The sequence below is a fragment of the Micromys minutus genome (genome assembly GCF_963924665.1).
Source record: "Micromys minutus genome assembly, chromosome: 30".
In the NCBI taxonomy this organism is placed as follows: domain Eukaryota; kingdom Metazoa; phylum Chordata; class Mammalia; order Rodentia; family Muridae; genus Micromys; species Micromys minutus.
Genome location: NC_137965.1, coordinates 8,287,088 through 8,314,954, shown reverse-complemented (window position 1 = coordinate 8,314,954; position 27,867 = coordinate 8,287,088). Strand labels below are relative to the sequence as shown.

Here is a 27,867-nt window from a genome sequence, read left to right as displayed (position 1 = left end):
ACCCTGCTCTTAGCAAAACTAAGGAACAGTAAACGGTATGATATCAGGAACTAGCGTGCAGATGGCCCTGCTGGGTCCCACCCACTGCTGTGCTTCACAAGCATGGCTTATCCATCTTAAAGATGCAGTTTCTAGAAATACGGATCTTTCTTCATGGATTAAAGTACCAGTCTTTTCCTTGTTCTTCATTCTTAAGAAAGCACACTTTTTCATAAGGCACTCTTTAATTGCCCAACAAGGCTCTTCTTATGTTTAAACTCCTAAACTGTTACTGATAATTTTTGAGGAAACTAGTTTTGAGTCATTTAATAGATCTCACATGTTGCTGCAACAAATATAGCCTGGCAAAAAAAAAAAAAAAAAAAAAAAAAAAAGGATTGATTACTATCCAAAAGTGCATCACAAAGCATGCTGAGAAAATACAAGAATTAAATGCTGTAGAGATCCAGAGAGATTTACAGTAAGGTAGAGGGTCTTAACTTTCCAATGCTGCAACCGTTAAATACAGTTCCTCATGTTGAGGTGACCCTCAACCATAAAACTACTTTTAACTTCATAACTGTAATTCTGCTAGTTAATGAATCATAACATGTGATACATAGGATATCTGATATGTGACCTCTGTGAAAGTGTCATCTGATCCACGGGGGCGTGGGGGCGGGTCATGAACCAAAGGTTAAAAGCCACCGCCTTAAGGTGCGTTACCTTTCTTCAGATTTTCCATAGCTTTTTAACAAGCTGATGTGTGCCGTGAATCTCCAAAGGGGGTTAGTGCAATAGAGCTCCTCGAAATTAGTTGGCCGAGACATTTCTATTAGTGAACTGCTAGGTTTTTCACTAATAAAGAGTCACCATTATGCATACCACTGCATGATATCATTTGTCACAATGTCACTCCACAGGTAGTAGTTCTACACATGCTTTTTGAGAGCAGTAGCCCTGTACACAGACGTATAATGGGAGCATGAGATGTAGTCACATTGGTGTAGGAACAGACTCGGCTCCCTCCACGTCCCAATAACTGCTATGGCAACAGTTTGCTTCACACTGCACTCATCTGCTACATCAGGAACACCCTGGGGCGGAGACAACCTTTGTTTCTAGCAATTTGGACAGTGATTTTATTCTTAAGTGATAGTCTAAAATATGTGAGCAAATTTTAAGCGGAAAAAATACAGTTTTGATGCCTGGTTAGCATCCTAATCACAAAGTTGGTTGACTCTCATTTTTTATTTATTATTACTGAATTTGTGTGGACATTGTACCCAGTGAGCACTCTTGTTTTGTGACAAACTGCTTCGGAAATGATTGGCATATAGACCAGCTTGAAATGGCGAGACAAGGAGAACAGCACACGTGAGAATTGTGTGCAACAGGTGTGGGCACAGGTATATCATGTGTGACCGCCGATAGCTGTCCTTGTGGTAAACACAGCTCACACAGTTCAGAGTATAGTGAATAACACGGTACTGGATTATCATAAACTCAACTTGAGCCAGACTTACACTAGAAATGATTTAAATCTCCCCAGCAGTTTAAGTACTGACATTTTTTTTTTATTTCATCTAAATTAAAGCAGAAAAGATTTTTAAAAAATAATTAATCTACACTAAACATTTAAAAACCAGGATCTTAACGTTCAGGGAAAATGGTCTTAAGAGAGCAATATTGGGCACTAATTGTAACTATATCCCATAGTAAGGTGGAAACTTGTTCCATTTACTGTGATAAAATAGTTCCATGTATCATTGTGACTAGTCTAAGAATCAGGCACAGACTTAGTCAGGGTTTCCATTTCTGCACAAAACATCATGACCAAGAAGCAAGTTGGGGAAGGAAGGGTTTATTCAGCTTACACTTCCATATCGCTGTTCATCACCTGAGGAAGTCAGGACTGGAACTCAAGCAGGTCAGGAAGCAGGAGCTGATGCAGAGGCCATGGAGGGATGTTACTGGCTTGCTTCACCTGGCTTGCTCAGCCTGCTTTCTTATACAACCCAGGTCTACCAGCCCAGGGATGGCTCCACCCACAATGGGCTGGGCCAGGGATGGCACCACCCACAATGGGCTGGGCCCTCCCTCCTTGATCACTAGTTGAGAAAATGCCTTTTTTCTCATGGAGGCATTTCCTCAACTGAGGTTCCTTTCTCTGTGATAACTCCAGCTTGTGTCAAGTTGACACAAAACCACCCAGTACAATTGACCCCTTGTCAACTTGACACAGAAATGCATCACTAAAGCCTCAACCCTGACTTTCTTATTCATCCCCAAGATCTAAATAACCTTAATAGTACCACAGTATTTACAAAATCATACATATTAAATTTTTAATCCCTTTAAAATATCCAACCTCTTTTAAAATTCCAAGTCTTTTTTTCAATTCAAAGTCTCTTAACTGTGGGCTCTTCTAAAATACTTTCTTCCTTCAAGAGGGAAAAATATCAGGGCACAGTCCCAATCAAAATTAAACTGTAACCATCCAATGTCTGACATTCACTCATGAACTTCTGGACTCCTCTAAGGGCTTGGGCCAGCTCTGCCCTTTGTAGCACACACCTTGTCTTCAAGGCTTCAGCTGCCTGTTCTCCACTGCAATGCTGTTCTTGGTGATCATCTCATGGTACTGGCATCTCTAAAACACTGGCTTCTTCTGCAACTAGGCTTCAACAACAGCCTCTCCTAGGCTCTCTTCATGGTGCCAAGCCTCAACTCCTTTGCATGACTCCCTTCAGTCCTGGAGCATTAATTTGCAACTGAGGCTGCACCTTCACCAATGGCCTTCCATGGCCTCTCACAGTGCTGAGCCTCAGCTGCTCTCCATGACCCCTTCATTCCTTCAAAACTAGTACCACATGGGTGACTCTTACACATTACCAAGTTCAGCCACAGACTGAGGTACAACCTTGGCTATCTCTGGAATATAGCCTCTTTGTGCTCTCAGAAAACACTTCCCAGATTTCAGATCAATAATGCTGGTCTCTTCTTAATCACCACTAATTTTCTAGCTCCAGCTGACCAGCACCAATAGTCTCAGTAATGCAAAGGTTTTGCTTTAGTAGTTCTGGTATCTTCTTAATCACAGCTGATACTTCAGCTCCAGCTAACCAAAACCACAGAATCTTCACAATCAAAACAGCAACAGCCCTGATAAGAGTCTTTAATCTTCCCTCTGAAATTTCACAAGCCTGGCCTCCATCTTCTGCACTATTCCAGCATTATCTTCCAAGCTCCTACAGAACATCCCACAGAGCTCTTAATATCCCAATGGCTCTTCTAGATTGAAGTTCCAAAGTCCTTCCACAGTCTTCCCCAAAACATGGTCAGCTTGTGACAGGATAGCCCACTATGCTGGTACCAATTTTTCCTAGTTAGGGTTTCTATTCCTGCACAGAACATCGTAACCAAGAAGCAAGTTGGGGAGGAAAGGGTTTATTCAGCTCACACTTCCACATTGCTGTTCATCACCAAAGGAAGTCAAGACTGGAACCCAAGCAGGTCAGGAAGCAGAAGCTGATGCAGAAGCTATGGAGGGATGTTACTTACTGACTTGCTTCCCATGGCTTACTCAGCTTGCTTTCTTATAGAACCCAGGTCTACCAGCCCAGGGATGGCACCACCCACAATGGGCTGGGCCAGGGGATGGCTCCACCCACAATGGGCTGGGCCCTCCCCCCTTGATCAGTAGTTGAGAAAATGCCTTACAGCTGGATCTCATGGAGGCATTTCCTCAACTGAGGCTCCTTTCTCTGTGATAACTCCAGCTGTGTCAGGTTGACACAAAACCAGCCAGTATAGGCACATATCTGGTAAAGTATTTTTATGTCAGTGGCAATGTTTCTGGAAGAAATTATCATTTGAAATGCTAGATGGAATGACTTTGGGTGTGAAGAGGGCCAAGCCTGTCCATTGGGAGCTAAAGTAGAGTGAAAACAAGAAGGATAAATTGAGTCTCTTCGCTTGACCTGGGAGATCCACCCTCTCCTGTTTCTGGTTGTTGGTACATCTGCCTCTCTGGTCATGTGACTCCAAATGAGATGTACACTTTCTGTCTCCCTGGATCCTGGGACTTGGACTGAAACAACCCTACTGGAACATCTGCCTGCAAACAGAATGGTAGGATTTCTTAACCTGCATAAGAGTGTAAGCTGAGCTTTCAAAGTACATTTTTACGTCTGTCTCTCTTTCCATACTTTGAATATGTCTCTTGAAGAACCTTGACAAGCAGAATAAGACATTCAGTATATGTCACTTCTGAAACTTCTGGAACAGGGCTTGCTGTCAGATAACTTTCCAAATTCCCCTATATAAAAAGTTCAAAAAAGGACCAGTAAAGAAGCTGCCTGAAAAGGAATACCTAGAACCAAGTGCAAGTGAAGTAACAATAGGTATTTTTGTTGTTGTTTTGTTTTTCTTTCTATTTTTTTTTCCATAACAGGGTTTCTGTGTAGCCCTGACTATCTTGGAACTTGCTTTATAGACAAGGCTGACCTTGAACTCAGAGATCTGCCTGGTTCTGTCTTCCGAGTGCTGGGGTTAAAGGTGTGTACCACTACCGCCCAGCTGAGTGGAAATATTCTACAATGCCACAGTGCAAAGGATTCTGAGGTGTGAGTTGGTACAAGTTTGAAAGCTTATTCAAATTTCATGCCTCTAACCACGTGCGTGGGATGCTGGGGGACATTTGCATCCTGCTCATCTGGTAAAGTGAAGAAGCGCCCATGTAATATTCCTCTACCTAAAATATTTAATTCAGTCTGACTTATTTTTTACTCTATTTTTAAATCTAAAGTCTGTTTTTTTCTAATTGTGTTGTTACCTCTGATTTCTCTTATCGGTTTTTGAGCACAGATGTGCCCAGTTTCCCTGTCCTCTGAGGTTATATTATTAGCTTGAATTGGAGGGACTTAATACACACTAATTTTATTGTTATCTTAAAATTTAATCATATAGTACCTTGTGATCATATTCTTTCCCTTTCCCCAGATCCTTCTAGACAATACACTAATTTTTAAAAAATCGTTCAACAAACAGGAAAGGACAGACGAACAGACAGACCAGCAAGCTGTATTCCAGTAACGTATCAAGTGCCAACAAGTCATGTAATATGGCCAAATCTGCAAGGACTGATTTCTAAAGCCATAAGTGTGAAAGTGTGACTTTAAAAAGAGCAATATAGAAATAAATCAGACAAGCGTGGCTAGGAGCTCCTTCTTTTCTCCTTTCTTGCACTGAAGTGGAAAAAAAAATGCCCAAGGAAGCTGATAGTTTAGTACTCTGTCTCTAAGTTCTCTACCTCACATCCCCTAGAGCTTGCATGATGGGAAAAGAAATGTCCCTAATTCATTGTGTGCCATGAAACTGCAGCTCTTCTTAGCTTCTGTGAGATGTTATCAATTCTTCCCTAGCCTTGAAATTTTGTTTGCCCAATCCCTCCACACAGCTCTACACAGGCTGAGACCAGGCTAGCTTGCCAGCAGATGGAAGGATGCAGCCATGTTTCTAGAGCCATGTTAGGCTACCTACGATATATCAATCAACACACAGCCTAGCCTAGACCTGAGAGCAAACCAGCCACCATCAACACAAGCCTCTGGAGATCAGAGATGTCTCATTGAGGGTTTCCATTCCTGCACAAAACATCTCGACCAAGAAGCAAGTTGGGGAGGAAACGGTTTATTCAGCTTACACTTCCACATTGCAGTTCATCACCAAAGTCAGAAACGAAACTCAAGCAGGTCAGGAAGCAGAGGTCATGGAGGGATGTCACTTACTGGCTTGCTTCCCCTGGCTTGCTCAGCATGCTTTCTTGTAGAACCCAGGTCTACCAGCCCAGGGATGGCTCCACCCACAATGGGCTGGGCCAGGGATGGCACCACCCACAATGGACTGGGCCCTCCCCCTTGATCACTAGTTGAGAAAATGCCTTACAGCTGGATCTCATGGAGGCATCTCCTCAGCTGAGGCTCCTTTCTCTGTGATTAAGTCCAGCATGTGTCAAATTGACACACAAAACCAGCCAGTACAAGAGGTAAGTGTAAACATTTCACTGAGATTACAAAAGAACTTCCGGCGTGAGCCTCACCATACATCTTATGAGCAGAACCACCATTTATTGGTGAGATTTGACGGCTGCCATTTACCATTCTCAAAGGATAATGGCTACCACAGGCAGGGAACACACTGGGGGAGAAGGACTCTTTAGCTTCTGCAGCAAGCCCATTCACTTAACAAGAGCTTCAGAGAAATCAAGTTTATTGGGTTTTACATTCAGCACGGGGGGGGGGGGGGTTCAGTGGTGCTGATGGTATTTTGGTGGCTCTTTACTAAGTTCTAACAGTTGGCATGGGGAATTGATTTGAAGAGCCAGTCTGCTCAAATCAAAACAGAGACACCGAGGGCAACTATGTCATTTAAAATAGTGAGAATGTCAATGTCAGAGAATAAGGTGACATATAAACACGGAAACAAAGCTCTTTCGGTTGTCACTCCCCTTTTCAGGGACGACTCGGTAAACTCACCGGAAACTAGTGATTTCCTTAGGAATTATTAGTGAGTGATGTTTCATGATAGATGAGATGTTTAAAATATTAGTTTGTTTCTGTTCTCTTTTTAAATAATACATTATGGGGGAAGCTTCTAATTCTTGGAGAATTGCTAACTTTAGGATTCAGTACAATTCTTGACATTGTTTTGCACTTGAAGGCTTCAGAAGCAAATTATATCTGATTATAATATATTTTATTGCATATTTATATATGTATACTGTATATAAACATACAATAAAATCAACATACCAGTGAACAGGTAATTTTAGAGTCTGTGGTGGTTTAATTGAGAAGGATGTTTGTGTTACTGGTTCTCAGTTGGTACACCTGTTTAGGAAGGATTAGGAACTGTGTCTCTGGGGGCGGGCTTTGAGATATCAAAAGCCTATGCAATTCCAGCCTTCTCAGTCTCTGCTATAGATTTGCCCATCAGTTATGAGCTCTCAGCTACTTGTCTAGCACCATGCCGGCCTGTCAGCTGCCATTCTCCCAATTCTGATGAGTACCACTCATCCTCCCGAACTATCAGTCTCTGAAACACACACACACACACACACACACACACACACACACACACACGAGTTTAGTGATGAAAGTGAATTTGAGAGAGTACCAGATAAATCTCAGTAGCACCAAGTTATAAAAATGAAGGTACAATAGGCTACATAGATATGCGTATAGCATCCATTTTCCCTAGCAATATGGTTTTGATTTATACAGGAAATTGAGAAATAGATAATCATATATACATGCAAGAAAGGAGAGAGAGAGATAATGAGTGAATGGACACTAGATTAGTGTATAGGAGAGATGGGGTCAGAAAATATGTACATTTATGAGAATATAGATCGTCTTACAGTTAGCTTTCATCACACGCATTCAAAGATCAGATCCCATTAGTGAACACAGCCAAGCATCAAAGTCATTTTGTGTTAAAATTACTTTTATTCAGGATGAAAAATACAGTATGTAACTGATTAGATGACAGTCTGTGATTATATTTTTTTAAGCCACATTTTCAAAAGAACAATACACTGATATCTCATTGTGGTTACTGTAATATATTTCCACTTATTTATTACTCAGAAGGTTACAATGTAGTGTTTTGTATAGCTTTTTCTGTAAGAGCGGATAGAGATCATTTTGCATACAAAGACAGGCAGGAAATAAAAGAATACATGACTCCTCAAAGCAAGAACAAGGAAGACACCAAATCTACAACTTGGGGTTCTGAGTTCAGGGAGTTTTTTGTTGATGTTGTTTAAACAGGTGCTTTCCTGGGTATGAAATGGTATAATGAAAGCCCTAGGCTTTGCACACTGTGGCATATAAAGCTATGTCCAACACAATGAAGGAAGATGGTTCTGAGGTAGAAAGGTGATCATGGCTCTCCTCTTATATAAAACAATTTTCTTTGTCTCAAAATATCTATGCTGCAAATAGACACCCTTGCCCCCCAACCCACCCAACCGATCCTAAAAGAATAGCGATTTCTAACTTTCAGCCTCCTTCTGGCCAGATCCCGGTGAAAGAGAACACAAAGTTAGCATGTCCTGATGTTTTAAAAGCATATATGTTTGAATCAAAACATATTACCTTTACTTTTCTTTTTGGTTCCTCTAAAATTGGTAATTAAATGCTAAATTAAAAAAAAAAAGAAAGAAAAGTGAATATCTCGTTGAGCGCACTCAGCAGCAGAGGCAGAGATACATTCATCTGAGCATTAATTTCATTCTGGAGAAGCAGTGGTGTAGGCTTGTGATTGCTGTCCTTTCCAGATGTGCTGCTGGTCAAGGGAGGGGCCATGAGACGTCTGTCTGTCTGTTCCAAAGGTTCGAATAAGACAGTCATTAAGTATCTGTCTGCTTTCACAAAGGAAACAACCAGAGCTTTCAAAACTTATAGAGGTCGTGAAAAATGCAAACTCAACAACCAAAGTCTATTCAAAGGAAACTGAAGACCATGATGTGTTCTAGTCTCACAATGGGCAACGTCTGCCATGTGTTTTATAATGAAAACCAAGGTTTCGAGTACTAGGAGAGATTGTGCCAACTTTGGTTTCTAAGTCAAAATGAAAATATACTGAAGTGGCCAACCCTTGGTAAAATCATTTTTGAGACCATTACAGTGCAGTCTTCTGTATTACAGAGATTGCAAGAAGAAATAAATAAAAATGTCAAGATCTACTTACAAAAAAAAAAAAAAAAATTAATAAGAACAGGAGGAAAAATACCCCAGCAGCTTGCCGTTTAAGTCCACAGGATTTTAGTGTAGTGATCCAGAGGTTACTAAAGGACTGTGTGTATGATACCAACTGAAGTCAAATAGTATCTTCAGAATTGCTGCCTACTCCACATATGTAAAATATTTGATTCAAATATATGAACTTATGAATTTAGCCAAATTATAGAAGCAGATACATAGAATCTATTTGGTTGTATGGCTGATGAATTTATAAATAACCAAGACATAATGGTAAAATAGTCAAATAATAAATGAATATTATACAAGGTTAATATGAACAGCAGAAAAAATGTCATAATGTAAAGTGGTCTACTTCTTACGCAGTTTTTCTCTCGATTATTAAAAGACAGTTTCATATTAGAAAGCCCCCACCCACTTTCCCACAGCTGTGTATATTATACAAATCGGTGATAAATGCTTTACCGCCTCCAAATACTTCTCTGTTCATTAATTTACAATTGCATAGAAAGGGGAGAAGAAAACAATAATATACGTTATTACAAAAACAAAATATCCTTTTCTCTTTGGATAGTCAGTGTTTGATTCCCTCAGTACAACACCCGGTCAGCACTCAATAGCATGTGTCATGGAGCCACGGAGCTTCCGGTTGAATGGGACTTGGAATTGGCTTTTGCAGAAGAGGGCAATACTGAAGGTCAGGAAATGTTGGTTGGCTGGATAAATGCTTCACATTGCCTGTGGCAAGGGAAAACACCAAGGTCAGAACAGCATTTGCATAATGAAGACTTGACAGTTCTTCATGGGAAAATAAGGGCTTCTTTCAGAAAGAACCAAAATTTGATATGGCTGAGTTCAAAGGGGATGCTCCCCCCACCGCCCATGTGACTTCTGCTCCCTAGGATGAGGACATTTCCTTCACCCTGAAGTCACATGGTCAGCTATTTATTGCAGTGGTCAACACCAACATAAAGGCGGAGGCCAGAGGTATCCAGATGTCATTTTTTTCTTGCCCAAGCTAGAAACCCAAGGTAAAATGGAGAAGTCTTCGCTTCTTGGGAAAGGTAGTGGTGATCTATGTGTTAGACTACCAAGAGATACCCCATTCTTCCTGAGGAAGTAGGAGAAATCTCCCAAACAGGGACACTTTGGTAAAGCCAACCTCCCTGTCCTAGAGAGGAGGAGACTGAAATGATAATCTAAGGTGGGCTCCACTAAATGGAAATGCCTATAGATCTAAATACAGGGGAAGTGACATCACAGTTTCCATGGGGGAAGGCAAGCAATTCATCTTTTAAAAGTACTGAATTTAGACATATTTTTAAAACGACTCCAAAATGGAATGACCTAAGGGGAACCTTGCCTCGTGGAATCGTGTGAGCTCTTTAGGGGCTCACAGTAAAAATTCCCAGCCTACCCTTGCTTCTCATTCTGTGGAAGACCCTGACATGAAATTCTGCTTTCCTGGACGTGGAGGGAATCTGTAAAACTAGTTGCTGGCAAAGTTACCCAAGTGGCTCTCCTCCTCCCAGATCTTCTGGAAGCCAGCCGAGTCTTGCTTCAAGCCTATTCTCATCAAACTTGCTTTTTTTGCATAGGACATTTTGCTGTTCTGAAGGAGACATACCCAGCCAATGTTACTGGTAGTCACACTGGGTTCAAAGCTATTGGATACTGAGTGAAGTGAGCCCCTCCTGGAGAAGCAGATACCTCAGGTATATGGTCTAACTTTTTCTCTAGACTATGGGTCATTCCGATCATAATTAAAGTGCATAGGCAGAGAGGGATAAGTTCCACATGGGAAGGGACTGTGTTTTGTATTCATATGGATAGCTAAAGCTTATTGATGGAAAGACTGAAATTATTTCCATGTCCTCTCTTACTCAGGGTGTGGATGCATTTATTAAGTAGGTGTATCACAGCTTTCTTTTAAGGTGGCAGAATTATAAAAGGTGGAGTTTAATTTTAAAGGTCTGAATGTGTAATTCTAGAAATAAAGGTATGGTACAATCATCCAGGAGAAGACAGACAGTTTTCACGACTTTTGGCTTGACCCAGGGTATGGAAAATTCCACAGTGAAAAGAACAGAAAGTAGATGATGGAAGTGAGAGAGAAAAAAGACACCTATACAGAGACATGTGTTTACTGTACCCACCCAGGTGATATATGGCCAGAAGCAATATAGCACTTCAACTCAATGTCTTCAAATCTAAGACCAAACTGAAAGGTCTTCAAGTTCACTCTCTGCCTCATATCCTGAGCTTTGTGTTTGAGGGTTGATAAGAAGACCCTATCTCCCTCCCTGACCTGTATCTCTACGGACATGACCCCACTGCAGGAGCCATGAGAACTGAACCCTTAGTCTTTCCCTTGGTTCTATTCCATGCTCCTGTTTCCCATTTACCCTCCCACCCCTCTGCTCTGGACCACACTGCCATCTGTATACTCCTCAGGGGGTTCCCATGCCCTGTCCTCACCAGTTCCTCAGTCTCCCATTCTGTGCTCTCTGGGTCATGTGATCCACCACCAACAAACATGTGGGATTCGAGGTCAGACAGATCTACACAGAGAGACTTGTGTGGTAGAGACCATGGAAGGAGAACTGAGGTGCAGCAGGGGTACTTTTGGGTGCCTCACAGAATCTGGTTTGAGAACCCTTGGCCCGGCCCAACATCTTCAAAGCAATAATCTGTTGTGCAGAATCAAGTAATGCTTAAACATCCAGTTTTACTCATTATAGAGAATGAAGTAAGACTAAGTCGATGGCAGCTAATGTGCTTACGCCAGGATGGGATCAAGATAGTGAAGTCAATCAAGCCATTAAGTCTTACCTGTGGCCTGCTGGGGACATTTGCTGAAAAAGAAAATAGAAGAAATCAATTGAGGACTTTACTGTTGCTTTGTGCCTCTCCTTCTCACGCATGCAAATGTGTAGAATGCTCCTCAGAGGGAGAGAACAGCTCTGCCCTCACAGGGATGCTAGCAGGAAGTAGGGGCCAGCCACCCTGACCCTCCAGCCAAATGCTCTAGCCAAGGCCAGTTTCCTCAGTAAGTGCCTCATACTCTACGTGGTTTGAAATACAAACATTCTAAAAAGAAAAAGAAGAAAACCCAAACCCCACACAAAACATACAATGGGTGTTTAAAAACATATGACCCAAAACATTCAGAAAGATCTTAGTTTTGTAAAAGAGAAGAAAAAGAGCTTAAAAGTTCATTTTATAACTATGTCCTATATTTTTTTGGCTTATGTATAATAAGTACAGAGGAGGTCCTCTATATTGTGTTGGATATACACTTCGATTCTGAGCAAAAGGACCTTCGAGGGAATTAGTATTTTCTGCACACCTTGGTACACTCTTGCGGGGAGCTGTGGGAAGATGGTATATCTGCATCAGTGAAAAGGCTAGTGTGTTCTTCAGCAGTCTTCTGGACTGGGATCAATAGTAATGCCTTACACGGGTTCAGCTAAGAGCACAGAAGTTGGCCTAGGGTGCTAATAACCCTTTAATGTCTTCCTTGTAACAGAGTCCACAGCAAAGAAGCTGATATCATGGCTTCCTGAGAACTGGGACTACCAAGAATTTTCTAGATCTGTGCTGCGTCAGGCTCATCTTCCACTGAGATTATGCTCATGTCCTTTGTTCTTGTGATCTCCATTATAAAGAAATTCAGGGATTATAATGAGTGTAGTCTAGAAGACAAAGCTGATGACAGCGCAGGGTGGAGCCCCTTTGAAGAACAGCAATGGTCCAAGACCATTGTCCACACCCACACTTTAGGCAAGCTACCAGTGGTTCTCAACCTTCCAAATGCTGAGACCCTTTAATACAGTTCCTCATGTCATGGTGACCCCAACCATAAAATTATTTGCACTGCTACTTAATAACTGTACTTTTGCTACTGTTATGAGTTATGCTATAAATATCTGACACACAGGACATCTGCTATGCGAACTGTGTGAAGTGGACATTCAACTCCCAAGGACATAGTGACACACGGGTTAAGAATTGTTGCTGTCTACAAAAAAAAAAAAAAAAAAAAAAAAAAAAATCCCAGGGCTGAAGAGACTCTCAGCAGTTAAGAGCACTGGCTGCTAGCACCCATACTGTAACCCACAGCAGTCTGTTCCTCTAGTTCCAAAGGATGTGACTTCTTCTCTTGGCACTATATACACATGGCACAAAGACATACAAGCAAACCATAGTTTTATGCACATAAAATAAGAGTAAATAATTCCTTAAAAACCATCGGTGAACAAGTGACTTCTCCCGAGGAACCCTGGGTTGTGCAGGTGATTGTCCCTCATGGGAGGGAGGAGTAGGCTGTTGTCCTTAATGCCCAGAAGGTTTGGGATTCTTACAGACTTCTGTGCAGGATGTCTACCTCCTTCTAATACTGGTGGCATGATTCAGGACCCATTGTTGTTGTTGTTGTGGCTGTTGTTGTTGTTGCTCCTGTTGCTGTTCTGAACAGTAACTGAAGTCTAACTGCTTCAGCGTTGTGCTTTGCAGGCCACTGGCTGTGTCCTCTAGGCCTGCCCATAGTTGACACTTTCACTTCAGATTCATAGTCAACACAGGGAAGGGAGCTGCTTTCTGATGGTGGCAATATCTATCTTTGGCCAAAGGGGGAGTGTCTCTAATCACCTAGCATGTTGCATGCATCCATTCCCCTATATCTTCCTGTAATGAGGAGGAAGCAAGGGCATCTGTGGCAGAGAGAGAGAGAGAAAGAGGGGGGAAGGGAGGGAGGGAGGGAGGGAGAAGTCTAGAAGAGTGTTCTCCTTGTGACTGCAGGGGAGAATGTGATCCCTGATATTTGGGAGAAGACCCAGGGTAAGACAAGCCTAGCCCTACAAGGTGTGTCCCACTGGAGAGAAAAGAGTAAACCTGTGTGCACATGTGAGCTATCCCCGGGGCAGCAGTAAGGAAATGTTATAAATACATACTCCATCCAAAAGACAGTTATGCTTCTCTCTTAAAAAATGGATACGTCATAGTCAAACCCTAGGCAGAAGTCTAATCCACTTTGCCTTCCTATCCCTTTTAATCAAATAAAACATCATAGGCGGTCCCTGGAACAAGCTGTGTGTTTTAAAAGAAAGTTAGGTAATCATTGTGCTTTTTTAAGTCTTGAGTTTTTGATGGATGGCACTTGAGCCTGACAAATGTAGGCTGCTCACAGTGGAAATATCCAGGTAAGTTAACTAATTCTCAAAGCATTACTTCTAGCAAAAAAAAAAAAAAAAAAAAAAAAAAAAAAAGAAAGAAAGAAAGAAAGAAAGAAAAACTCAGCTTACTATAACTTTTCCTTTTCCACATATTCAAACAGCATAAGCAAATGACATTATGCTCACAGAGAAACAGTTACAGTCCTTGGTAGAATTTTTCTACTACATGATTGGATAATTGTCAACACACATTAAATTCAATTTTTTGTACTCTTAGGATAAGATGGTGATGCTTGCGTTTTTGCTTCGAGATTTGACGCCATTTTAAAAGGTCATAATTCAAAGATGCCCCCATTGCCAATTGCGATATTGATTCAAAATGCAAGAATTTTAGTCTTACACACAACACCATGCAGACACAGGGTTTAAAAAAAAAAAAAAGCTAACAGAAACTATTTGTGCAATTAGGATTTATGAATACAGAGTCTCATTTTACTTCTAAAATTGCCACAAGTGAAGATTCGTTTGTAGCTGTGCAATTATTTTTAATTCACAAAAGATCAAAAGTCATGATTAACATGCAACTCAACCCATCCATTGCACACTGGCTGCAGGCAATCTGAAGTTCTTCTTAGCTAGAGAGACTCAAGAGATCGTTTTGGCATTGAGAGGGTGCCAATCCTATTTATTTAGATAAACTTCCAAAGGTGGTCAGTAAGCTTGGGAATTGCAGATTCTTATTTAAATATTTCCTAACTGAGCCATTTAAAGGGAATATTAAATCCTTCAGAACCTTCCTAAGTGCTACCTGGGAAATTTTCACCCATCATGTTTTCTCCAGCCAGAAACATGGCTGTCCGTGTAAACCACAGACTACCTCAATCTGGAAGTATGTATTAGGTACCAGGTCTGTACCATGCACGAACTGATTCTGTACAATTTGAGATAATTTAGTAAGCTTGGGTAAAATACTGGGGTATGCATCCATTTTGTAAACAAGACAATGAAGTTCTGTTTTTAAATTGGAAAGCATTTCCTATCTTGTGGATTTATATGGTAGCCAAAGAAACATGTGAGTATAAATAATGAAAAAGAACAAACAATGCCATTTTCAAAAGTAAAACCACATAACCCATAAATCCCACCGGATTCTAAAATGGATTAATGGTACCACTATGTACCATTTCTTGCTTAAGAGGTGCCTAGATTCTTTATCATAATACATGACTAGGAGTGCTCATGCATAGAAAAATCTCAACATTATAAACACTGGTAGATGTACACACTTAAGGAGAATATCAACAGTTTTCCTCTTAAGGAACTGCAAAGCCTCTTTAAATAACCCTGTGAGCACCAAGAATGACATCACAGGTAAAGAGGTCCCAATAATGCAAGGGAAGAGTTTAGCCACTGCAGTGTTGTTTCCATAGGGGCTAAGCCTCTACTGAGGGACCAATCACCACGAGTGGTTCATCTTGTTCCCAACCAATGGGAATTTTATACTTGCATCAGGGGTCAAGGCATGAGGCAGTAACATTTACCTTTGAAGACTAGGTGGTGTTGTACAGTTAAAAATTTTTTTATTATATTCTGTTCTAAGCAAGGAATAGATGAACATTTAAAAAATCAAATACAGATAACAGAATATGCCTTAGGAAAGATTTAGAAGTGCTTTAGAAAAAGAGACTTGAAAAAAAAAAGTCCTGAACTTGAAGCACATTTTCATTATAGAAATTATGCATTTTATATTTTTGTATTTATTACAAAGCATAGATTTAAGCATATCTTATACTCTGGCTTCGCTGCCAGCAAATTTTTAAAATTAAAAAGGTCCAGAATTACATTTAAATAAAAAAATTCTCAACAGAATTTAATTTACAGAATTTGTTCTTTAATGATGAATGTGTTGAGGTGGCAGCTGAGCTAAAAAGTAATAGCTTTTAGAAACTTTAATTCGGAGACTCAACTTCATAAAACATGATAGTTTTTCTAGCCATTGGGTACCACACAAGTCAGAACAAAGTCTTCTCAGATGAAATTCAACCTTGAACTACAACTAAAGTTACAGACTTAACATGTTTATCAACTCTACCAACAATTGATACATCTTTTCCCCCTCATTGAGATTTGTCTAGGGAGCCGACAGAAACAGTGAAAGGAACAAACAAAACCTAAGACTTACACAATTCCTAGTCTACTGACTGACTGGTTTTTCTTTGTCCAAGGACGCATACCCAAATTATAAGTGACACTTTCATGCTCCTTAGAAGTATCTGAAACTGTCACAATTCAGTGACCTGCCTGTGTCTACGGACCCGAGTAGATGGTTACCGAGCCGAGAGACCACAGAGGTCTCTGAGGTGAGAGCAGAGCAGAGTCTGAAGGGTGGCAAGGTGCCAGGCAAGAAACCACTTAACAAATTCATTCGATTAAAATCATTATGTAATTTCCCCTGGGATTTGGACTGCTCTCATTGGACAATTTTCTCGCTCTTGGCTATTCATATGGAGAAGTCAGACTCATAATTTGTGACCCTGAAAATCATCTGGCTTTCACACAATGATTATTTTATTCCCTGAAGGGGGAAGGGAACCCCTTTAAAAGAGGAGGCGAGGCCAGAAATAATTGCTTTCTGAGGCTGACTGTGAAGACATCTGAATGTCTCAAGGAAGGTAGGAAGTTACCTTAGAGAGGCTATGTTTGTCCTAGTTTGGCAGGCCACTCAAGGCTCTTCTTCGCAGTGACACCCATTTCTTATCACCTGCACTTAATCGAAGTTCTATCCTAAAAGCAGCCATCGTTCTAATGGACTTTATTTAGTCACTTATGAGATAGGTGTAGAAATCTCCAAGGCTGGGATCATGCCATCAGTGGACCTCAGGATCTGGCATCTGCATGGGGCTTCATTTTCTTTGTCAACACCTATGTCTGTATTATTTCAAAACAGCCTGGGTCTTGGTTCTAACACTGGCTTTGTGGTCATACCAAAGAGGACAGAGAGAACTGCAAGTGTAGAAGGAGGAAGGACACAAGACAGGCACCTTATGGTGGCATAAGGGCCGTTCCTACTCACAGCTGCAGGAGGGAAACGTGCTGTTGATTTGCTCCATCACGTCCGTGAGGTCCGTGCCGGTGTTGTGAGGCGGGGCCAGCAGGTCCTCAGATGCTGAGACAAAACACAGAGGAGGCAGGGAGCTTAAAATTAATGCCCATCCTTCTGCCAAAGAAGCACTTCAAGGCAAAAGGAATACCGCGCCAGCCTCAAAATATGAACAAGATATGCACTGTCATTGAAAAAACGATTTCTGAGGAAAACAGAAGCATCTGTATTCATTTGACATGTCACACGTGCACACACAGGAGCATGTGTGGGTGCACACTTGTGTGCACTTGCACAGACACACACGTACACACAACATAAAGACGCATACAGAGGTCTTTGTAAAAACCTAGGGAACATTCTACCACTGAGCTACATCTTTAGCCCCAGCAGTAGACCTTTCTATAGTTCAAAATGTGTCATATATTTGTGTGGATAAATCTATATACTGATAGAAAATATGAAACTAAAAAATAAGCAACAGTAGATTTGATACCAGCATGCTAGCTGAAAATCCATGATTTTGCATGTAAAAATATTCTAGCAATTTCTTTCTCTTTTTTTCCATGTTTTATTTTGGAGCTTTTAATCACAGTCTGTTCTGTCTTGCTTTATATTATTTTGATGTGTATTTTGTTCTATGGCGGAAACCCACAACATTGTTTTTAACAGTGTAACTCTCAGTGAGAGATGACATTGTCGCTGATGGTGTTGGTGATACCATCTTTTGCCATAGAGGGCAGGTGGAGCAATACCCACGGAGACTAGGAAGAAGACAGTAGAGAAGAACAGGGTGGAGGGTACTCTTTAGCATTAGGTTCTGCATGTGCATGAATAGAGACACTGGAGAGAAACATATATTGTAAGCCATCATTCTCAGGGCTGAAGACATGGCTCCCTGGGTAAGAGTCCCTCCTGCATTGGGTATGAGACCTGAGTCTGTATCCCACAGTCCAACTAAGTAGCTGCCTATGATGATGTGTGCCCTTAACACCTAATAATGAGGGGACCGGGGAGCTGAGACGGAACGACTGCTGAGGCTGGCTGCTCATGCTACTCCAGGGTTAGTGAGGAAACTTCCCTCACGGTCAGAGAGAATGAGAGCTGGGCTCCTGATGTTCTCTTGGAGTACTTTCACACATACATGAACATACACACACATGCATACACACCAGTGCACACACAGGTATGCACACGCGCGCGCGCGCGCGCGCACACACACACACACACACACACACACACAATTATTCTCAAAGCCAAAAACAAAATGCCTTGCTTATTTCACATGAAAGGAGCATTTTTCATCTTTCACCAAAATTGAATCCACTCCCACACATTATATAAACAAGCACATTACGACTAAAGTGTTTTTGTTATTATTAAAATGGAGCCACATTCATTTCAGACTAAAGAGAATAATGTTTTATGCTCCAGAGCACTCAGATGTAAGAATGCTAACAGCCAAACAACAAAAAGCCAGTGGAGTTCAGAGCCGACTGCGCTTTGGTGATACCCACCTGCCTGGTGGAACTGTGGGCCTGGGTCGGAGTCAAGAGAGTAGCTCAATGCAGAATGTTGCGGGGAAGCCCAGGGGGAGACACCATTGATGCGGGAATCAGAGTCAGGCTGAAATCACATGGGAAGCTAGAATAAGAAACATTCCTGTAACCTTCCCCCAGCCCCTGCCATAATCCCTGGGCAATTTCATCCTAGGTTGAGGCCCGAACCCTTCTCCTGAGAACCAAATGATCTCTCCATCTTTGTGCCTTCAAGAACTTACTGTTATACCACAGGATTTCTTTATGTCTGCCATTTTCATCTCTCAACGATTACATTATTTTTACATCAACCTAATAAACAAACGTAGTAAACTAGTAAAGTAGTCTGGGTTCATCTTTCAGAAAGTACCATTGTGATTCGAAAATGGCCAATGCATTAACTTTCAAAATAATTCTCCTCAGAGGCAATGTGGAAAGAGCTTTCACCCCAGTGGATTTTGGATTCAGCAGCTTGAATTCAAATTCCAATGTGGATTGCTCAGAAGCAGTATAGTTCTAAGAGAACTACAGAACCCTTAGTGTTAGATTCTGTGTGTATAAAGTATTTTAGCATCAACACCTTAGTGTGGATGCAGAACCAGAAGGAAGTAGCTCTAAAAGAGCTTTGTTGACCATAGCCATGGCACAGTATGTTGTCAGGAGAGTGATAAATGAGTCTTTCCAAAGCCATTCACCCAGTCTGACACAGGGCAAACCCTCCATGACCCTCCATGAAAGCTCCTGTGCATGCCTTTGCACTGGTGATGGGTGTGCTGGTAAGTATGTGGTCGAAATAGAAAGCAGAATCTATAGGATGCGAATGTAGAAATTGCTTTTTGATGTAGATTTTCCATCCATTCCCCATTAGTTGAAAGTCTGGTAGGTTTCCCTGTTTATGTTGAGTTACATGTTTCATCTACTGCTGGCACTCACACTAAATCATTGTGAAGAGCTTCACAGACTGGGATAGTCTGAGCCACTTAGGTTTCGGCTAGTTCTCAAAGCATTACTGTGTAATTCTGAAGGCATATGAGACACTGGGTTCTTGGTCTAATAGGATGGCAGGGGGAGGGGAGGGAGAAAGAATCCTTTGTTCTTCCTAAGAGCATCAACAAGGTACAGCAAGCAAAGGCTTCAAGCAGGGCACTAAACTGTGACCATTAACAGTTGATGCTTCTCAACCTTCCTAATGCTGTGACCATTTAATACAGTTCCTCGTGTTGTGGTGACCGAAACCATAAAACTATTTTCGCTGCTCCTTTATAACTGTAATTTTGCTGCTGTTTTCAATCATAATGTATCTGATGTGCAGGATATCATATCTACAACCTCTGTAGAAGAGTCATTTGATGCCCCCAAAGAGGTTGTGACCCACAGGTCAGAACCGCTGCTCTGAGAGATCACACAAGGAAAGTTCTCCTTTATTTAGGTACTACTTGGGAACCTCAGTTTCACTCTGAGGCAACAGCCTGCCCCTGCCAATGAACGTGACACTGAGGTTAGGTTCAAGCAAACAGTCTGAGGTCTTAACAGAGAGCCAAGTCTTGACTCACTTAGGAAGCCATGATTTGGTAAAGACAGAATTCTCAGGCTTTTAAGTAAACTACTCACACAGAAACTCTATGATGACAGAGAGAAAAGCAAGTGGTCAAAGGAAGGAGAGGCATCAACTGCCCACCATGTTGGCAATGCAAAAAATTATAACGCTTTTCAGATTCCTGACAAGATAAAAAAAGACCCTGGCGGCAACTATGCCAAGACAGCTTTCTCAAACACAAGCAACTGGTTTTCCTTTGATGCAGTATGCCACTGGTGCAGAAGGGCATCTGTTAGGATGTCACAGGCTGGCACACCACACAGGCTGGCACACCACACAGGCTGGCACACCACATAGGCTGGAGAAAGAGGCAACTGTGATAGGGCTGCTGGTGCCCATCAGGGAATCTCTTGTGGGCAATCGACCTTATGTGCACCTGCAATAAGGGTGTCCCCTCCCTGTTGGCTCTGCGACCTGACTACCCTCTTCCAGTTAGGTCAGTGGAGCTATTAAGTCTGCAGTGTGCCCCCTTCTCCACCTCTCTGCTTCTCCTCACAGGACTGCCAAAAGCAGAAAGTCGGAAGCCATACCCGGAGCTTCTTTCACAAAGCAAAGAACACTGGTTTTTCAAAACTGTGAGTTATTAGCCAGTATTAAATCATAACAGAAATGTGCCAGCAGCTGCCCAATACTAAGAAAGAAAAGCAGGAAAAAAACAAGGAGTGAGAGAGGGAGGGGCAGGGAGAAGAAGAAACGGAGAAGCAGAGAGAGGGGAGGGAGGGTGACGCCATCTCTGTTAAAGGCATGCATTATTTTGTATCCGTCGGAAACATGTTTTCCTCTCAACTAAGTGTGCCAGCCACTGGTACAGAACGTCCCCCAGTGTAAGGAAATAGCAGTGGTGAACTAACAGCCACCCTGTTCCTCTGTTTTATTTTACAGACAGTGATCACTGAGGTACCTTCTCAGTCCTAGCTCTCTGGAAGAAAGTGTTAGACTGAAGATTGTAAGTCACTTGCCCCTTGCTGTCCCTAATCTCCATGGAATCTTTCCTTACGAAAGGCAGCCTGGTGTGTACCACAGATTTTTTTTTAAGTCAAACTATTATTCTAAGGTGTTATTTTAGTACAAAAGAAGGACTTCTACAGTCAGGTGGGAAAGTGGACACTTTTGTATCGGTGATGATCCCATTCGTACAGTGACTTAACCATGGCAATAAGGAATTGGAAGTGGACGTCCTAACAGTTACCAAGGCCAGGCCCAGGCTTCTGTGAGGTGTCAATGTGCGGCCCAGGATTCCACACCCCTACCTGCTCCAGGAGCTGTCTGAGGCGGTGCAGCTGAGACTCCAGCTGTTTATTGTGATCTTCCAGAATCTGCATCCTCGCCTCCAGACGCCCTTTGTGCTGCCGAAGGAGTTTGGCTTCCGCTATAAGCTCTGAGTCCTCCGACGTGTGGTGAGGAGATACGATGGTGTCTGGAGGGGAGCCCACAGGGAGCCCCCGTCTTAGATGCTGCTCCTTCAGTTGCTCATACTCCACCTGCAGATTTCTAATATGAAAAATAATATATAAAAATAACCAAAGTTATTATCGGGTGTATCTTCTCTCTCAAACTGCCTGGGAACTTCAAATTTAGCCTGTGTTACTCTTTATCTTATAGGAAAACACTTACTATCAGGAAGAGATAGAAGACAATGGGCTTCAAGCAAGAGTACTTCCAGGACCCATCTTTAAATCACGGGTGCATGAGGCCACACCCACACCCCAGCCTACCAACATTGTGATGTCTCAGACAACAGATCTTAAAAGAGGAAGGAGGGGCCGCTGGCCTTCACAGGAGGGAGAGAGTGGTGTATTTTCTTTTACTCCGTCTAGCTCACCGTTGCTCTTCCTCCAAGTCTGCAATGATCCGCTCCAGTTCCCCACGCTCTTCCCTCTCCACAGACTTCAGGATCTGAGCTGGACTCTGTGGCTGGCTCACAGGAGACTCCCCACCCAGTGTCTGGCAGTATTGCTGAATGAGGGCATGCTCATCCTCCCTAGGGAGACAAAGAAGATGACTATCAGCTCACATCTTGGGGGTGAGGTCTCAGAGTACACAAGAAGCAAAACCAGTAATGGCTGGTTTGGTGGCTGGACCAGGATGCTTTGGAACTGTGTATCTCTACAGCCGTCCTTGAAAAACTTCCTTTGTGAGACAGACCTAATGTCCTCAGGAAGGTGTGACTGTCACATCTCCTGGCTCAAGTTCAGAGCCCTCTAGGATATTGGACATGATTTGATAGTTTTTGCCAACAGGAGAGATAAATGATAAGGCATCATGAAAATAAGACATAACTGATGTGTCCACCAGAGTTTAAAACAGAGCTGCCCTATGCCTGAGCCTTATTAGCTGTACAGCTGCTTGGTTCTCTCAGCATCTTTTGCCCAGGGCTACACCATGTCCCAAAACAGCCAAGGGGAACGTGGCAGTCCAGAAACGTCATTGTTTCATCTGGACCCCAAAGTCCCTTTACTCTTGTGCAAATGAGTAGTATTGGATACTGGGCAAGCACTCTGATTACTGTGTGTGGTAGAAAATCCATCCTTGCATATCACACTTTTGCTCTAACAGTCAGGGTCTAAAGATGCATCTATGATTTAGTGTGTTTGTGAAAAACGTGTGCTCCAGGCACAGAGATCAGAGAGAGAGAGAGAGACAGACAGACAGACAGGCACCAAGGAGAATACTTGGTGTTCTGTGTGCTGAAGCACGAGAACAGAGCTCCAGGAGCCACGGGCAATTTAATGGGCCTCTTTCCTAGACTGAGCTTTTCCACTACATACATATATGCTCATACTAAAAATAAAATTTACACACGTTGGCTAAGCATAAAGCCTGACTTGACCCCCCTCCTTCTGTCAAATGGCTTTTTACCAAGGGTACGTGATGACTGTTTACAGCAATGGTGGGAAATAAAAATAAAGCAGGTAGAAGGCACAAGAGGTGGAATCGGCCATGACATCATCTTCTCGCTTTTCAAAGTAAACACAAGGTCTCTGGGGGAACAAAAGAAGCCACTATAAAATCGCAGGATGTCCTGGGGTTTTAAAGAATGAGGAGGGCAGAAAAATGGGTACACTACCCCCTGCACAGCAGTCAGAACTCCTAGACTACTGTAGAGGCTGGGATATGCTTGGCTCATGTGAATCGGCACTATAAAGAGGTGTGGCCTTGTTGAAACGGGCGTGGCCTTGTTGAAATGGGTGTGGCCTTGTTGAATGGGTGTGACCTTGTTGAATGACCTGAGACCCAAATCAGCAGCTGTGTATCACAGGTGTGAAAGCAGTGAGAAAAGACGGGGGTCCAAGACACAGTTAGGACGGAGCAGATGGACCAGGTGGAAAGATGTAGGGCACAAGCAGTAAAGCAAATGCAAAAGGAGAGCACAGCAGGACACACTGCAAATCTTTCTTTCCTGCGGAGACACAGCTAAGCAAGCAACTAAACGACAGAATATCCAAGAGAGTGGAAAATGTGTTATGTCAGTAAATGTTCTGTATCTTAGGGACAAAACACCACACCACGAGCAACCCACTAAAAAGCAACGCGAGGAGTCATTCCGCAAAGGAAGAGCTTGGCCTCCCACTGTCCCAGATAGTCTGTGTTCAATGACAAGGTGGTGTGGAGTCCCACCTCAGTCTTTCACATGAAGGGAGAACACTCAATTCGACAGCACTTTGTCCATGGGCCAAACGAAAGACTTAGCAAAACCGATGCAAACCAGAACAGAACTGGATTCAGTCATTGAAATAATACGAGGCAAATCCAATTAATTATGGAATGCCTGTGGAGAATATCCCTAAAATCATAAAAAAAAAAAAACCCTCAACACCTTAAAAATGATAAATAGGAAGAATCCTCAGAATGAAAAGAAATTGTGTACCCCAAAAGTAGCCTGGGTTATCGGTCCTGCTTACTGAGAGATATCACAGATCACTTATTCCCTAAGAACATTTGCATTGATACTTGGGCCTGGGGGTTATGTGCTTAATGTTAATGTAAACCACACTTTTCTTTTAGAATGTTGGGCTGGCAAGATGCCTATGTGGTAGGAGTGCTTGCTAATGTCCTAGGTTCACATATCTGCAAGGTACATGGTAGAAGAAAAGAGTAGCCTCCTCTAAGTTGTCCTCTGGTTTCTGCACAATGCAAGTGTGCAAATGCACACAGATAAAGAATATATATATATATATATGTGTGTGTGTGTGTGTGTGTGTGTGTGTGTGTGTGTGTGTGTGTGTGTATAATTGGACACTGGGAAAACACTTAAAATTCTATTTGGAAAGCATTTTATTGTCAGTATTAATGTAAGAGGTGACTCTTGTGAACTTTATGTACAGTACGTTGTAATAATTATCATGGCCACTAACTACAGTGTTTGTTATGGTTTCTGGAAGAGAATTAAGGTCATCTCTGTAAAAAAAAATAATAATTTACATGTAGCATAAAAGCTTGGCCTTAAATATTTTCATAGATTATTAGCCTTAAAGGTTAAATGCAAAAATAGATCCGTTCTAGTGTTTAATTGTGTATAATAAAAAACAAGAGCGCCCTCATTATGCTGATGATACATCACGCACCAGATTAGGGTTATTAAATAGCAATAGTGTGCATCAGGCTGAAATAGAAAGTATTTTTTAAATATAGACTGTATCAAGAGGTATCATTAGATGGAATATAATTATACTATATATGATGCACATAGTAAATACTATATCTACATTACAAAATTAGTACCTGTCGCATAATGAAAGAGCTATGATTCCCTTGATAAAGTTTAAAACCAATGCTCTATTCTACATTTCAGATTTACAGACAACAATTTTGAAGTAGACCATGACCAAGCCACCACTTCGATCCACACAAGACAGTGTCACCCAAAGGCAGAAAGTAGATGAAGTGAGGACCTGGTTAATGGCCTCGGGGACTGTTGTCTAAGGGTCTCTAGGGCTGTCCTGAGTCCTGCCCCTTCCTAAGATGTATATAATTAACTCTTCCTACAAAGATAATCAGGAGCCTTAAAACTAATACCCCAACAGATTGTCTGGAGTCTGGCTTTCAGAGAAATAGGGGTTGCTTGGACTGGATTATGTAGAGGTCTATTCTGGGAAACTGGTCTATACTCCAGGCCAGCTGTGTATACACACCGCCTATGATACATGAGGGCTCAATAAACAACAAAAGATCATGGAGGGAGTACTTGGAGAGGGGCCAGGGAATTGTTTCCATGATCCAGTTTGAGGGATCAAAGCCACCTCCAACTACAGGTATGCTGGCTATTGCTGAAGACACAAAGCCCAAACAAAACAAAAACCAAATGGTCTTTCCTAGCTCTGTGGTTGGCAGACTTCCATGGTGGGCAACTGTAAGCTCACCCTTCAACAGCATGCTCAGAAGTCACACAGTTGCACACCCCCTAACTAAACATAACCCAGGGACAGCCACAGTACAAGGAGGTAAAGGGACATGGTGGCACATGCTTGTCACCAGAACACTTCACAGGGTGAGGTGGATGATTGGAAATCTGAGGCCAGTATGTGCCACACAGTAAAACCCAGTGTGGTGAGTTCTGAGCTCTGCCTCCTAAAACTATCCTAATTTACTTGTCAACACACGTGCATGTAAGAATTCACAGACTTGAACAGGGCTCTGCCAAACAGCTTCCGAGCATCCTGTGCACAACTGCCTCTCCCAAGTGGCTTCATCAGGGCACTGAAGTCCAGGAATAAATGAGTGTCTGCTGAGTGAGTCACCACATCAAATGTCTGTGCCTTAAATTCCGAGGGGCTGCTAATCATCTGGGTAACTTCTCTGTTCAGACACATTAGTGGGAAAATTAAAAGACAGTACATATTGAATTTGAGCATTGCCTAGGCTTTGTCCACACAGTAAGGAACAGAAATGTTAGAGAAGTTAGACTTTTTTAAAAATCTTAACTGCTATTTTTCAGTTCATTTAATTCCCTGCTACTTTTAACACTGGTGAGAACTAGCCTGATTTAAAAGATATTTTAGATACTTAATGACTCTATATGAAACACCTACTGGTAGGTTATATATGAAAGAGCAGGGAAAATACTTTATCTTGAGCTCAAAGTGGTTTCTGGTTCATAATACCTGAATAATAATGCCTAAGTCATGACTTATGATGGCTCAGGGCTAAGATGCCAAACTTTTGATATTTAAAATAGAAGTTCACAGGATCTTCCACTTATAAGCTTAATGACAAATGAAAGGTAAAACAGACTTAAGGGAGACATTCTTCATCAGCATTCTTAGCAGTGATTACCAACCTGAGATTTGCAACCCCTTTGGTGGGGCCCAATGACTATTTTACAAGAGTCACATATCAGATATTTACATAAGGATTCATAACAGAAGCCAAAATTACATTTATAAAGTAGCAATGAAAATAATGTTCTGGTTGTGGGTCACCACACTATGAGGAACTGTATTAAAGGGTCACAGCATTAGCAGGGTTGAGCACCACTGGCTTGAGATATTCTATTTGGCTTTCTCCAGTCTTCGTTGGTGAAAACATGTGTACACTATATTCTAGAGCTTCTCAGGTTCTCCTGGGCTCCCTGTCTGGTTAAAACCATAAGTCACATCAACTTGAGACTATAGAAGCCTTTTTACACATCATCTCATAAAAAAGCAAGTTGCAGAGGAAAAAAATCTATTACAATGGTTATTATCAGAGAGAGAAAGAGAAAGAGAGAGAGAGAGAGAGAGAGAGAGCATTTGCCAAGAGCATGCCACAGTCAAGCTTAAGATGTACAAATAAGGAAATCAGATATAAAATACCACGGTTTGAAGTTATTTTTAGAAGATAGTACAAGCTAATGAAGCTTTTCCCCACTTCCTATTCAAATGAAATATTTGTAAGGGAGGTATTCTGCCATGAATGGCAGGAAGAATATGTCCAAGCATGTGTGGGCAGTACCGCTAAGAGCAGAGACTATGAAGAAGATGTTAGTAAGCAGAGAAGAGAGGAGTTTACAGAAGTGTGTTGATCCTGGATGTGCACTTGTAAAACTATCAATAAATAGCAATATCATGGGCTGGAGAGATGCCTCAGTTGGTAAAACACTAGCCACGGAACCATGAGGACCTGAGTTCAGATCCTAGCTCTGATGTACAAGCAGGGTGTGGTAGCACACACCTGTAGCTGATGGTAGCTGAGGAGTTGGGTGGTGGGTAGAGGAGAGAGACAGAACCCCAGACTGGCTGACCAGATATATGAAATTTATTTTCACTGAGAAACTCTGTCTTAAATAAATAATAAATAAATAAATAAATAAATAAATAAATAAATAAATAAAAATAGAATGATAAAGATATCTGATGTTTATCCCTGCTACCAACATACATGTGTGAACATATGAACCTGCTTATATATGTGTACACACCCACATAGATACAAACATAAAGCACACAACCACAAAACATAAATACACATCAGCATTATATTATTATGTGCAATCTGATTATTCTAAAGCAGGTGGGTTCATTCACCAAGTAAATAAACATGTTTCATTTACACTAACATGGCTCAAAAACATAAAATGTGCACAGACTGTCTGGAAGCACACATCAGTTTGGATTGGTATAACAACTCAGATGCCATGGTCCATAAAGATTAATACTGAGACCTGATAAAAGAAGGTAGGGTTAGTCAACCAAGAACTTCCCACATTCCAGAACCAGGCTCCTTCCTGCCTTCC

The 27,867-nt window shown here is 41.8% G+C and overlaps 1 protein-coding gene across 4 annotated transcripts in view; it reads right to left on the bottom strand.

The window, feature by feature from the left end:
- Window positions 1-7,478: 7,478 nt before the first annotated feature.
- The window catches only part of UTRN (utrophin), a gene marked incomplete at its 3' end in the record, with an annotated part of 456,405 nt that continues 436,016 nt past the window's right edge, over window positions 7,479-27,867 (bottom strand). For 3 of the 4 annotated variants that reach the window (XM_080941517.1, XM_080941518.1, XM_080941516.1), the window contains 6 exons: window positions 21,979-22,137; window positions 21,407-21,647; window positions 18,539-18,647; window positions 16,995-17,087; window positions 11,580-11,602; window positions 7,479-9,485 (listed from right to left, as the gene is read on the bottom strand). In XM_080941517.1, the coding sequence (XP_080797643.1) occupies window positions 9,477-9,485; window positions 11,580-11,602; window positions 16,995-17,087; window positions 18,539-18,647; window positions 21,407-21,647; window positions 21,979-22,137 (634 nt within the window). The remainder of the gene's footprint in view (window positions 9,486-11,579; window positions 11,603-16,994; window positions 17,088-18,538; window positions 18,648-21,406; window positions 21,648-21,978; window positions 22,138-27,867) is intronic. The other variant, XM_080941520.1, reaches the window with a different exon arrangement.